This window comes from Naegleria gruberi (assembly GCF_000004985.1).
Source record: "Naegleria gruberi genomic scaffold NAEGRscaffold_29, whole genome shotgun sequence".
Taxonomy (NCBI): Eukaryota; Heterolobosea; class Eutetramitea; order Acrasida; family Naegleriidae; genus Naegleria; species Naegleria gruberi.
Genome location: NW_003163298.1, coordinates 231,535 through 243,431, shown reverse-complemented (window position 1 = coordinate 243,431; position 11,897 = coordinate 231,535). Strand labels below are relative to the sequence as shown.

The 11,897-nt window shown below is 33.9% G+C and overlaps 4 protein-coding genes across 4 annotated transcripts; 2 read left to right on the top strand and 2 right to left on the bottom strand.

Annotated features, from left to right (window-relative positions):
- Positions 1–1,167: 1,167 nt before the first annotated feature.
- NAEGRDRAFT_80043 (uncharacterized protein) lies at positions 1,168–2,275 on the top strand (the record flags this gene model as incomplete). The annotated part of the gene is made up of 1 exon (XM_002676216.1): positions 1,168–2,275. One exon carries the CDS (start codon positions 1,168–1,170, stop codon positions 2,164–2,166), a length of 999 nt encoding a protein of 332 aa, XP_002676262.1. The 3' UTR covers positions 2,167–2,275.
- Positions 2,276–2,572: 297 nt separating this feature from the next.
- Positions 2,573–5,944, bottom strand: NAEGRDRAFT_68540 (uncharacterized protein; the record flags this gene model as incomplete). Its single annotated transcript, XM_002676143.1, has 1 exon — positions 2,573–5,944. One exon carries the CDS (start codon positions 5,942–5,944, stop codon positions 2,573–2,575), a length of 3,372 nt encoding a protein of 1,123 aa, XP_002676189.1.
- Positions 5,945–7,254: 1,310 nt separating this feature from the next.
- On the bottom strand, positions 7,255–8,026 carry NAEGRDRAFT_68539 (uncharacterized protein; the record flags this gene model as incomplete). The annotated part of the gene is made up of 3 exons (XM_002676142.1): positions 7,255–7,403; positions 7,484–7,616; positions 7,715–8,026. The coding sequence occupies 3 exons, from the start codon at positions 8,024–8,026 to the stop codon at positions 7,255–7,257; spliced, it is 594 nt and encodes a 197-aa protein (XP_002676188.1).
- A 428-nt stretch (positions 8,027–8,454) lies between these two features.
- On the top strand, positions 8,455–11,788 carry NAEGRDRAFT_80042 (uncharacterized protein; the record flags this gene model as incomplete). The annotated part of the gene is made up of 4 exons (XM_002676215.1): positions 8,455–10,099; positions 10,137–10,671; positions 10,717–11,331; positions 11,372–11,788. 4 exons carry the CDS (start codon positions 8,455–8,457, stop codon positions 11,769–11,771), a joined length of 3,195 nt encoding a protein of 1,064 aa, XP_002676261.1. The 3' UTR covers positions 11,772–11,788.
- Between the last annotated feature and the right edge of the window lie 109 nt (positions 11,789–11,897).

Below are 11,897 nucleotides of genomic sequence, written 5' to 3'. Positions count from 1 at the left end.
AAGCGAGGTCTGGCCACAATTCAAAAATCGTCATGCATTTGTTGTTTGTTGATTGTGAATTGGAGATTGGTATGCATGACAACAGTTAAGAAATGCATTGAGAATATTTCGCAATGTGAACCACTCTGAAAACTTCCAAATTTCCTGCATGATTACCTGATTGGTTCTCCATTGAAATGCAAATTATCCAACTCCATTTAATAATCAAAATGAGTGCATCACTGCTATTAATACAATATAGAAGAGGACGAACGAATCATGCATATGGATATTTATCATGCAGTGAAAGTCATGCATTGAAAATGCAAGCAACAATTTCAAAACGACACTATTTCCATTGAAATTTCCAACCTGTCATGCAAAACAATTAGGCCGGACCAAAATTCAATCCGAGAACTTTTCTTTCTCCAAGAATCCAAATTACAAGAAATGCATTTTGTTATCCATTCAACTGGAATGCATTTTCTGATATCAACTGTGTGCAACAATTATGCTGCACCAATTTCTAGTCTAACTGCAGCCATCAAATTTTCGATGAAATCTTTAGGAGATAAAGGTGCGTGTAGCGTCTTAAAAATGGCTAATTATAACAACTTTACGATCCGTGTAAGTTTGTAAATTGATGCTTTTTGCCATCAACACAACAACCATCATGCAAAATGCATTTCCAACACAACAACAACTTGGTGCGCCGAGAGAAAAACTTAGCTGAGAGAAGAGCGCGCTTGCAGCGAAATTGTTCAGCAATTCAGAGGTACACACCAAATCATCCCAGATTAGCCAAAATCATCATTAAAAAAAAGACACAATTGGAGTCTCCCTCACACGTTGATAGAAACGCGCTGAAGAACAAGTAACATTTCATATACAGTGGATTGCTATTGTGTTATATTGCTCTGATACAACTCAAAGGGAAAGACGTCTTTTGAAGAAGAAGTAGAATTTGTAGATAGATTTTTTTGTATAGCATTTGCATTTTGCATTATATTCGAGAGATATTATTGTATATTACGAGAGAAAGTTGTTTAATACTATTACCATTGATCATCATGTAGGTATTGCATATCTTTTTAATGTTCTAATGATGGATTTCAATGTTTAATGCATTAAATCAATTCCATACAACACCAAATCAAAATCATCATCGTCATGAACAGATAGATAACAATGTCTAAGGCTCATAAAGATCGCATGTGTGTTGTGTGCTCGCGAACACACCCACCAACTATATTCAGCTGCAGATACAAAGTCCACCCAAAGAATGTAGATGTGCTCTGTTCATTCTTTGAAAGAGACTTGTCACAAGGAGAATTATGTGATAGATGCTACAGATTATGGTACAAGCATCGTAAACAGAAAGAAGGAGGTGGATCAAAGAGTTCACAAGGAAAGAGAAAGAAAAAGACTACCTCCTTCTCAAAGAGAAAAAAGTCAAAACCAAGTGTAAAGAGAAGAGTACCATCTGATGATGAAGAGGATGAAGATGAGGAAGAAGAAGAAATTGAAGTTGAAGAAGAAGAAGAGGAGGAGGAAGAAGAGGAAAAGAGTGATGAAGAAAAGCTGAGTAATCATAGCAGCAGTAGCAATAGAAAGCCAATTGTTGCAAAGAAACAATCTGCTGACGATCGTTCATTTGAAACTTCATCACCTGCTTTGAATGAATCTGGTAATACTGGCAGAGCATCATCTCATACTTTACCTCATTTAGAAATGCAAGAAACTGCATTTAATGGTTATGCTTCCTCTGGAAGCAGTGGAAGCTCATCGAGCTTGGCCCACAGAATCCACAAAGGAACGAGTAAGGAAAACAAATTGCAATCTACAGATATCAAGGAAGATGAGGATGCTCTCCCTTCAAATGAAGGTGCCATCAAGAAGGAATCAGCAAAAATCAATACTTCATCGAATGATTCTATTGTTTATGAAGAGGAGGAATCAACATCTTATCCTTGCGTTTTGCAAGCCATCCTTTCAAGACAAGATGAAAATAATGGTCTCATTCAAAAATTGGAAGCTCTCTCTGCTCTCTCGACTGATGTCAGAAAGTCAAAGAGAAAGAGACTGTTCCCTTTGAAGAGCCCTGTTAAGGAGGACTTGCTTCAACTTTACAGAGGCAATGATCCACATTATTTGCAACAAGGTCTTTCTAAAATGGTTTCCTATTAATCTGATGGCTCAATTCTCATTCTATCAACCAGATTTTAGTGTTGAAGCATCATACGCACATATGATCATGATTAGTGAATGTGAGAATGTGAAATTATAAACAAAATTTACCATCAATTGCTCAAGGTTTTGTTCTTCTGCAAACTGCACCATTGGTTCAATTGGAAAGGATGGACTTTCAGTATTCCTTTGCTAAAATGATCCTTAACACGCACAAATATCTTCATAAAAACACTGTAATAGAAGAGGAGGGTCGATCCTCTTAGGTCACGACAAGGCTTCCTTAATTTGGTCTTAATGCATTTTCCCTTAAACCATTTCCAATACACAAGTTCCAAAAGGCATGTATAAAAAATATGTTATTTAATAAGCAATGGTAATACGATAATGGCAAATAGAGAGGCATTTATTCCTCTCCTCCTCTTGAATAGTTTTTAATTAGAAAATTGTGTAACTTATCTGATAGAACCATATTGGATGCACGATAGTTTTCAGCTAAATTGTGTGATTCATGTAAGGATTTGATTAATTCGTGCTTGACAGATTTGATATAGTTCATGTTGAATTCCATTTTGGCTTGACAACACTTTCTAATCAAGGCATCAAATAACTTTCCCACCAATACTTTGAGTGAAGGTTTCATGTTTGTAATTTCTTGTTGAATGAGAGGATCAGAGGCAATTTTTGATATCACTGACGAATGAATAATCGGATGAAGATAGGGAATACTATCATTCTCAGTAGATGTGAGTAGCTTGTGAAATGGATAATTACCCAACACGAGAATTAATTGTTGGAGTAGAATTAATGTACTCGATTCTGCATTCTCATCCAAATCCTTAGGACAGCTATCAAGTACTTGTTGGAGTATTTCTGCGTACTCTTCAAAATCCAAACTCAAAAAGAGCTGTTCTCTCCAATAATGACGATTTGGCATTGGAATATTTGTTTCGTATATTGAAAGTTTCAAATACTCTATAGTTTCACCAAGAGGAATCATATTTTCCAAATATTCTCCATAAAATTGATTCATACACAAGTGATAGTCCAATAAACGTTCCTGTATAATGTGTTGTTTGGTGAAGGATAATATTTCATGTTCCAATATTTGGGAAAGGCCTTCCTCATTTTCCACTTGTAAATGATTGATAATATCAATGAATTCTTCTTGACCAACTTGATTTCTTATTGATTGAATTATGTAATGAGAGTCTGGTTTCAGTATTTCTTGGATTGTGAGAGCGTATTTCTCTAGTTTGGCCTTCAAGGATTGAATGTTTTGGGAGGCATTGTTGGCTTCATTATCTGGAATGAGAAAGTTTTCGACAATGAGGCACATTTCGAATAAAATCTTGCTAAAAGGTTCAATATTCTTCCGTATGGTTTGAAATAAAGCGTTTGCGCATTGCATGGCCAAGAACATGGAAATGTCCACAAAGCTAACCTTTCTACTGGTTAATTGTACAGACTTTTCTCCATGAATTTTGAATTTGAGTGAAATTATTTGACAACACTCTAAAGTTTTAAGAAATGACATGGTCTGTTGCACAATGAAGGAAAGCCAATGATTTACAGAGTCTGGAAAAGTGTGTAACATCTCAAAAAGTAATGAGGGCAATGATTCCAATAGCATTTTCTTCACTTTTGATGGAGAGCGTGTCAGAGTCTCAGAATCTTCAGAGGGTACAATAATAACTTCACAAACTGATGATAAACTATCCAGAATGTCTTCAAAGTCATCCTTCTCATCATTTAGAATCGGTTGGTGACTTTTTTGTGATTTTGGTCGCATTTCATGAATAATTTCTTTAAGCTGATCATCCAAAAATTTGTAAGAGTTTTTCACAACTTGTTGATCCTTGATGGATATCAAATTTACGCCTTTTAAAGTGTTCTTGTCGCTTTTCGTAGTTTTAGATTCATGAGTTTTGCTTTCCACAAACATATTTTCCAAAAGTAGTTTGTCTTCAATGGATTTCATTTCTTTTGACTTTTCATTCACAATTTTCAAGTGATTATAAACTAGTAACCTTGCAGTGGTTCTATTTGAGAGCATGTAATTATTTCCTATTCGTATTTTGCAAATATTTAAAATTGGAGATTCTAAATATGATCTATTGATTGATTGAGTATTGGAAATTAGTTCCATAGAAATGGCTCTAGCAATTTTAATCTTGGAAAGGAAGAGACCATCTCTAAATCCAATCAAGCATACATTCAGAAATGATAACATTTGAATGTCCTTAGCTATTGATTGGAATTTGCACTCATCATCTTGTTGGTGCAGCAGATGCAGTATCAATTCAACAAACCGAGTATGAAAATATCGAGATTTCAGCGCATTAGAAAAGCTGAAATCAATAATAGAGTATGTTTTGTTTCCAATGGAGGATATTAACAATAAAACAATGAATAATTCGCTTATGGATTGTGTTTGCAAAATCTCAACTAATTCTGTCATTACTTGATGAATTGAGTAATAGAATTTCATTATTATTGATGATAATTCCAAAAAATTAGACTTCACTGTTGCTTTATCCAATTCATCCACAAAGTTACAGAATATAGATTTGTTAAAATGGAGTTTGTTGGCTATAGACTTCATTAGAGAAATCCAATCACAATTACTGCTCACTTCATTATTACTTTGGTGGGTTCCAATCTCTTTTAAAATTCTCAATGAAGTTGTGTGCTGGATACTATTTTCTAGAATGGATTCTGATAGATCTTTCATAGGGTTTAGAACTTGGTAATTATCAAGGTAAAAGTCTCTCCATAGAGCGCTCGAATTATTTTCTTCAAATACCTGATTGCACAAGCTACGGTGATTTTCAGAGATTTTGAGAAATGAGTATGCAATACTTGAGAGATTATCCAAATCTATGGACATGCTGAGAGATCGTGCATTATTCACATTAGTAACATCAATCAAGTCAGTTCCAAAAAAATCACGTAGGCACTGTGAATGATATGTTCCCATCCACTGTAAGTTGTTATATTTGAATAATCCTTTCAATTTTCCAATGTAATCCTCATGTGTTGATATACTTTGAGCTTGAATTAATTGGAGAATTGGATTTTTTGGTTCAAGGTTCGAGGATATGAGCATTTCAATATTCAAAGGATCCATAAATAAGGAGGAAGTGAAGAGTACGTCTTTCATTTGGATTGCTGGTATACTATGGAGTTGCCGTGTTTTGAATTCGGCTCTCCAACAATCAAGCAAATCTTCCTTACTGCTTTCTCCAATAATCGAATCATTTTCAATAGAATAGTAATTCTCCTGTATAAAGGTATTGTCCACTAGTTCCAAGTAAGTGTTCACATCGTCTCTCTTTAAGAATAAATTTTTCCTACTGTTATTTGTAATTAACTTGCCATCCTTGTCGGTCGAGGGTGTTCCAAAAACAAAGCTCAGTGTTGGATCGACATGGAATGAGTCCTGTATCTTCTTCACTGTTTTCTCTCTTATTGAGGGAAGTGTCTTTTCAAGTGTAGGGTTGACCTTTTCATATTTTAAAGCTTCACTAACTTGGGAAAGAAATTTGTGTTTTAAGTGAGCACTCATGGCAGGAGATATTTTCTCATAGTTGAGAAATGACGTTCCAACGTATGATTCTATATTTGATAACACCTGTAGAGTTGTATCACCGAGATTGGTCATAAAATCAGAATTATTGATCTCATCCTCTTCTTCAAACTCTAGGTTTACCTCTGCTTTGGATAAATTTAGTTCGCCTTGATTTACCGAGATAAATGGAATGGAATGTTGAGCCATTTTGTGAATGAAATCAAATGTCAGTATTCCCTTTTTCAAATTTTCATTAATTTTCGTGGGTTGACTCTTTGTTATTTTTCTAATTGCTTGTCTATATATCTTTTCAAAAGTTTGAAATAATTCCTCAAATGAATCGTCCGAATAATTACTATTTACATTGGAAAATAAGGATGAAAGTATTTCCATTTTCCTCTGAGAGGATGATTTCCTGTCATTCATTTCCTTCCACTCTAACTCCATCTTGGCTGTTTCAATAATTGTCAAATGTGAATACTCTATCAACTCTTGTTCTTCAGCTATTTTTTTTAATTTGTACAATATATTAATCAGTTCTGCATTGTGAAATTTTTCACAATACTGTTCCAACAATTGAAAACTACTTTTCAAATCTCTTGGAATTATATTTACACTCGCATCTGTCTCTATTAAATTTTGAAAATACACATATAATGATAATAAATAATTGGAACTTTGCAAGTCAATAAATTTAAACTCCAACTCACTTACTCATCCAATAAGAAATTCAAAGACTGAAACTTGGCCGAATTAAAAATCAATTGACTACTCAATCGATCCATCAATAATTTCCCCACCACTTTTTCTTGATTCTCCCCATTCGAATTATTTCCCCAATTATTATTTAATTTTCTAAATGTATTTTCAATCCTCTTTTCCAATTAATATTATTAACCAACCAAATATTATCATCACATCAAATAAGAGTGTTTTACCTACACTTCTCAATTCAATCCTACAACAATTCTTCACAAATTCCGTCATTAAATTCCCTATTAATTCCTTCCTTCCATTACTATTATTATTCTTCTGATTATTTCCATCACCACTCTGATGAGCAATCATTGAAATTATCATTAATTTTACAAACTTTAATCCATCATCACCATTTGTTTTCGCCACCACTTCCAAACACTTTTTCAATTCTTCATACAATTTCTCAGTGACCGTATCCACCATTGAGCGATCATCATCGGAATGGGGTGTTGAGATGAATTTTTCAACTCGCTTGAAAACCTTTTGCATACTATTTAATCCCGCCTTTAAATCTTTTTTTCAAAACTAAAAAAAATTAATTGAAAGTTTGCAGAACCTTACTTCCATCATTAAACATTTCTTCTTGATTAATTACTCTCAATTATTAAGAGTGTGATGTACCAAACTGGATGCATGCTGTTTGTTTTTGCATTTATGATTAAGAATGCAACTCCAATTCCTAATTGATTGAAATGGAATGCATTTTGTGAAACAGATATGCATTTTCAATTATTTTGAAAGAATTAAAAATGATTTATTTAACACTTCAAAACCTTCTTGGCCTTAGCAAACTTGGCATCTCTGTCAGCCTTACCATTGAAACCACCATTGATTCTCTTGGTAATGATATCAAAGTTAGCTTGAGAACAGTCAGCATACTTGTTCAAACTTCTAGTATTCCAGAACCCTATTTAAAACGAGAGATATTAATAATGATATTAATATTAATATTACAACAAACTGAAATTTAGCGAAAAAACAACTTACAAACAGCAGTCTTGAAACCAATGACTGGTTCTTGAGCAAGGAGTGGATTATTTTCCAAATCAACACCCAAAGCCTTACCAGCAGCACGATAATTAGCACGACCAGTAATTTGAATTGGACCTCTACCCTTATACTATAATATTATTATTCGATTGATTAATAATACATTAATAATATTGATAATAATTGAATAGAGTGTAAAGAGTCAAACAGTTAAAAGATAACACTTACTCTAACACCATCACCCTTGACAGTATTACCCAAATCCTTTCTACCTTCATAAGCAGAACCAGAGGCAAATTCAACAAACCAATTCAAATCACCACTTTCATGACCTACTTGAGCAATGAAAGCAGCAATTTCACAACAGGTATCAATATCACCTTCATCCATGGCATCATTCATGTATTGAGCATAGTTAGTGACCTTGGCCTTTGGGACGTTGGTTAATATTGCTTTCAATTCTTCAGGAGTAACATCCACGCATGCAACAACCAAAGCAAAAGCAATAACGAGGAAGAGAGAGATTAAAGTTTTGGACATTTTTTTTTAATGATGAGGTTTCCTGCCAGTAGTGATCTTTCTGATATGTCGAATGTCATTACGTTTGACAGCTGCATGATTGTAATGGTGTGTGCTTTATTATAATCAAGTTTGTTTGTGGTATTTCATGTTGATTTTTGATGGTGCTAAGGAAATCTTGGCATGTTTTTGGTGGGATGGTTTTCTATTTGAATGTGAATTTTCAATGATTACAATCTCAGTTATAATTTCAGGATTCATGCGAATAATATTCCTTAATTCCTCCATACAACCCGCATTTCGAATATCAAAAGTACAGTTTCGTCTACAGTTTTGTTGTTCCCAAACTTTAGGTTTTACAAAAATTCACACATTATCAATGACTTCCACTTTCCATTAGAATTTCAAATCAAAAAAAAATCAAAAACACAATATTTGAAATCCATCCTATGATCAACAGTAACAACAATACCAACATTAAAGAAGAAGAACAAACACCACTCAAAAGAAAACGCTTTACAGATTTTCCCGCCAATGAAACATCCAAAGAAAGTTTGCTCTCACTCGCATCATCCGCTGCTGATGATGAAGAAATTGAAACACCAAAACACATTCGGGAGAGGGAACAAGTGGAAAAGTTTAGAATTGATGCACTGATTGGACTGGAGAGAGAACGGGAGAGGAATGAACTGAGGAGGAGAGAGTTGGAAGTGTTGGAGAAGTTTTCTAACATCAATATTAATAATAATAGTGATAATAATAATTTAAATTCAAATTCTTCGTCATCATCAATTAAATCTACCATACATGACGATTCATCCTATCAAGGTGATCACCATCAAAAGATTGTGAAGGAAATTTTGGAAAATAGTGATCAAGTAGTGATTAAATTGATGGTCGGAGGAAAATTGTTCATCACCACACTTGCCACCATTAACAAGAGAGAGAATATGCTCAAGACCATGTTGTCATCGGGTGTTGGAATTGATAGAGAGAGTGAACATGATGCTATTGTATTGGACGAGTTGAATCCTGATTATTTTCCCATCTTGTTGGAGCATTTGAGGACTGGATCTACTAATTACGTGGGTCTGTGGGAGGAGGCATCTGAAAGTGCACTTATTCATTTGAGAGAGTTATTGAGAGATTCTGACTTTTTTGGAACTAGTAAATTGAGCGCTAGAATTGCCTTACTCATTAATCAATATCAAAAGGAATTGAAAAAGTTGGAGGAGGAAGGAGTAGTCAAACAAGGTACTACAACAAAGGAAATTAGAAATGTAATGAGCTCAGATCAAGATGAGCAAGATGAGAAATGGCTGAACAAGTTTGCAAACATTACCATTCAAGAAAAGAAAATCTTGGAAGATTATGTAGAGCAAAAGAAGGAGGAATTGAATAGGGAAGATCAACTTCTAAAAGAAAAAGAATCTACACTTAGAAAGACTCCTATCATTTTCAATGTTAGAGGAACCAAATTTACAATCAGCATGGAAAAATTACTCATTCATAAGGATAGTGTCTTTCCATCAATTCTCACCGAGTTGAAAGATATTACTAGTGAAATATTTATTGACAGAGATGGTGAAATATTTCACCACATTTTCCAGTATTTACAATATGGTACAACTCACAATATTCCAAAAGATGCTGCTAAACGAAAGTTGATTTACAAGGAAGCTATTGAATTTAAAATTCACTCCTTGGTCGATTTCTTGGACCCCTTAAGATTTCCTGTAGAAGATATAGGTTCCAATAATTTGAAAATCAAGCAAGAAGAAGATTTCTTGAGGAGAATGTTCGTCTCTGATAGAGAAAATCCAATTTTAAATGATCCCTATCTTCACATGATTAACGTATTTGCCAACGAGAATATTTCCAGGAAAATGTTTGAGCCAACTGAACCAAATGTTCCTCTCTTGTTTGATTTTGAAAGTCCTATTGATTGTTCCGAGTTGGTGAATGAGTTTTCTGGATTGCAAGCTCCACCTATACCTAAGGTTTGCAAATCGAGAGAAGTTTTCTTCTCTCAGTTCAATGTCTTTTCAGGAGATTTATTCAAGGATATGGATTGGAGTAATGTATTTGCTGCAGGTATGTATTCATTCTTCTTCAATTTTTCTCATAATAGACAAATTAGGTGGTGGCATTCTGGCTTGTTTATTAGAGATTCCTCTTGATTGGTTCGATGCTTCACAGCCAAAACCAAGAGAAAGAATCTATTGGGATTTTGATGACTGTGAGTCTAGCGATGACAGTAATTCAGAAAAAATAGATGAAGATTATTTTACAGCTAGTTCAGATGAGGAGTTCTCTTTTAAAACTAATAGTAGTAGAACTGAACCATACTTGGGTACAAGGCCCCCACCACCAAAGAGAGTATATTCTAATATTGAATCCTACTATAGAAAATCACCTCAGTGGAAAAATAGTGATCTCGACTTGTTTCTTTATGGCATTACTGAAAAGCAAGCAGAAGAAAAAATAATCTATCTTTACAAACTGTTCAAAACGAATTTAAATGATGGAAATATTGTCATTACAAGAACTCAGCATGCCATTACATTCAATTTTGATAACTTGCCTGCAGTACAAGTAATTACTCGTTTATACAAATCACCTGCAGAGGTACTTATGGGGTTCGACATTCCCACCTGTTGTGTTGGGTAAGTTTCTTTACATGTTGTGAAAATTCAATTTAATGTCATTAGATTTGATGGAAATCAACTTTACTGCTTACCAAGAGCTGTTGTTGCTCTTTCTACAAGATGTAATTTGGTTGATGTTGATCGTCAATCTACAACTTTTGAGTTAAGGCTTGTTAAGTATGCTTTAAGGGGCTTCAGAATAGGATGTCCAGGGTACGATGACAAGAAATTAGCTAACAGTGTTCTTTATGATAGGATTAGTTTGTATTTCCCAAGAAGACACTCTACAACAAGGGAGAAGAAGATTGCAAACATTAAGCAAGTTACTGGACTAGCAAGAATTCTACTAACTATCCATGGTTATAAGAATAATAGAAGAAGGAATGCTGTATTTAAATCTATTGGAGGTAAAAACAATTTGGAGAAAACAATGAAGATGATTGACCCTTCTGAAGATCATGATTATAGACAAGTACCTGTACGAGCAAATTCAACCTCCAATTACTACCGTAAACTTCAGACAGTTGCTGACTATCAGAAAAAGAACAAAAGAAAAACATATTTTGAATTCTCATTGAATGATATTGAACATATTATGAATACAAAAAATCCAATCAGTAACCTTGCATCTCACATTGAATGGATTATCATTAATCCAACAACTCAATCAATTGGAAGGTAAGTTATATTGCAATTTATTCATTCACACAAATGAAAGTTTCCATCCACATACAAGAAATTTCTTTCAAGATGCCTATACAAATCCAAAACACTTGAAAAAGCAATTATGCAAGTATATTTGGTCTTACTCAGAATCGAATGAGACTCCAACAATAATATACGAAGAAGCTAGTGACATACTTGAAAGAAAATACAGAGCGTATCTACGTGATAAAAGAAATCCAGACTTGAAAACCTATTATTTTAAAGGAAATTTAATTTATTTTGCTAACATGATGATGAAGAATAGGAATAGTACGGGCTATTATTCGAATTATCGTGTTCACAGAGAGAGAAAGGATATAAAATTCATTAAGAGGAAGAAGAAATTGAATGAGGAGGATAATGTTTTTGATGTTATTATGGAAAAAGAAGATGAAATGGATGACAGTGAGTAAAGGTTTAATTCTACTCTAATTCAGAATAATTGTTCATTTTCTGTACCTCTAAACTACGTTGTAATTACTTATATCCAAAATGATCAGTGCATTAACTGAAGATCAGAGATTTAGAAGTTTAAATAA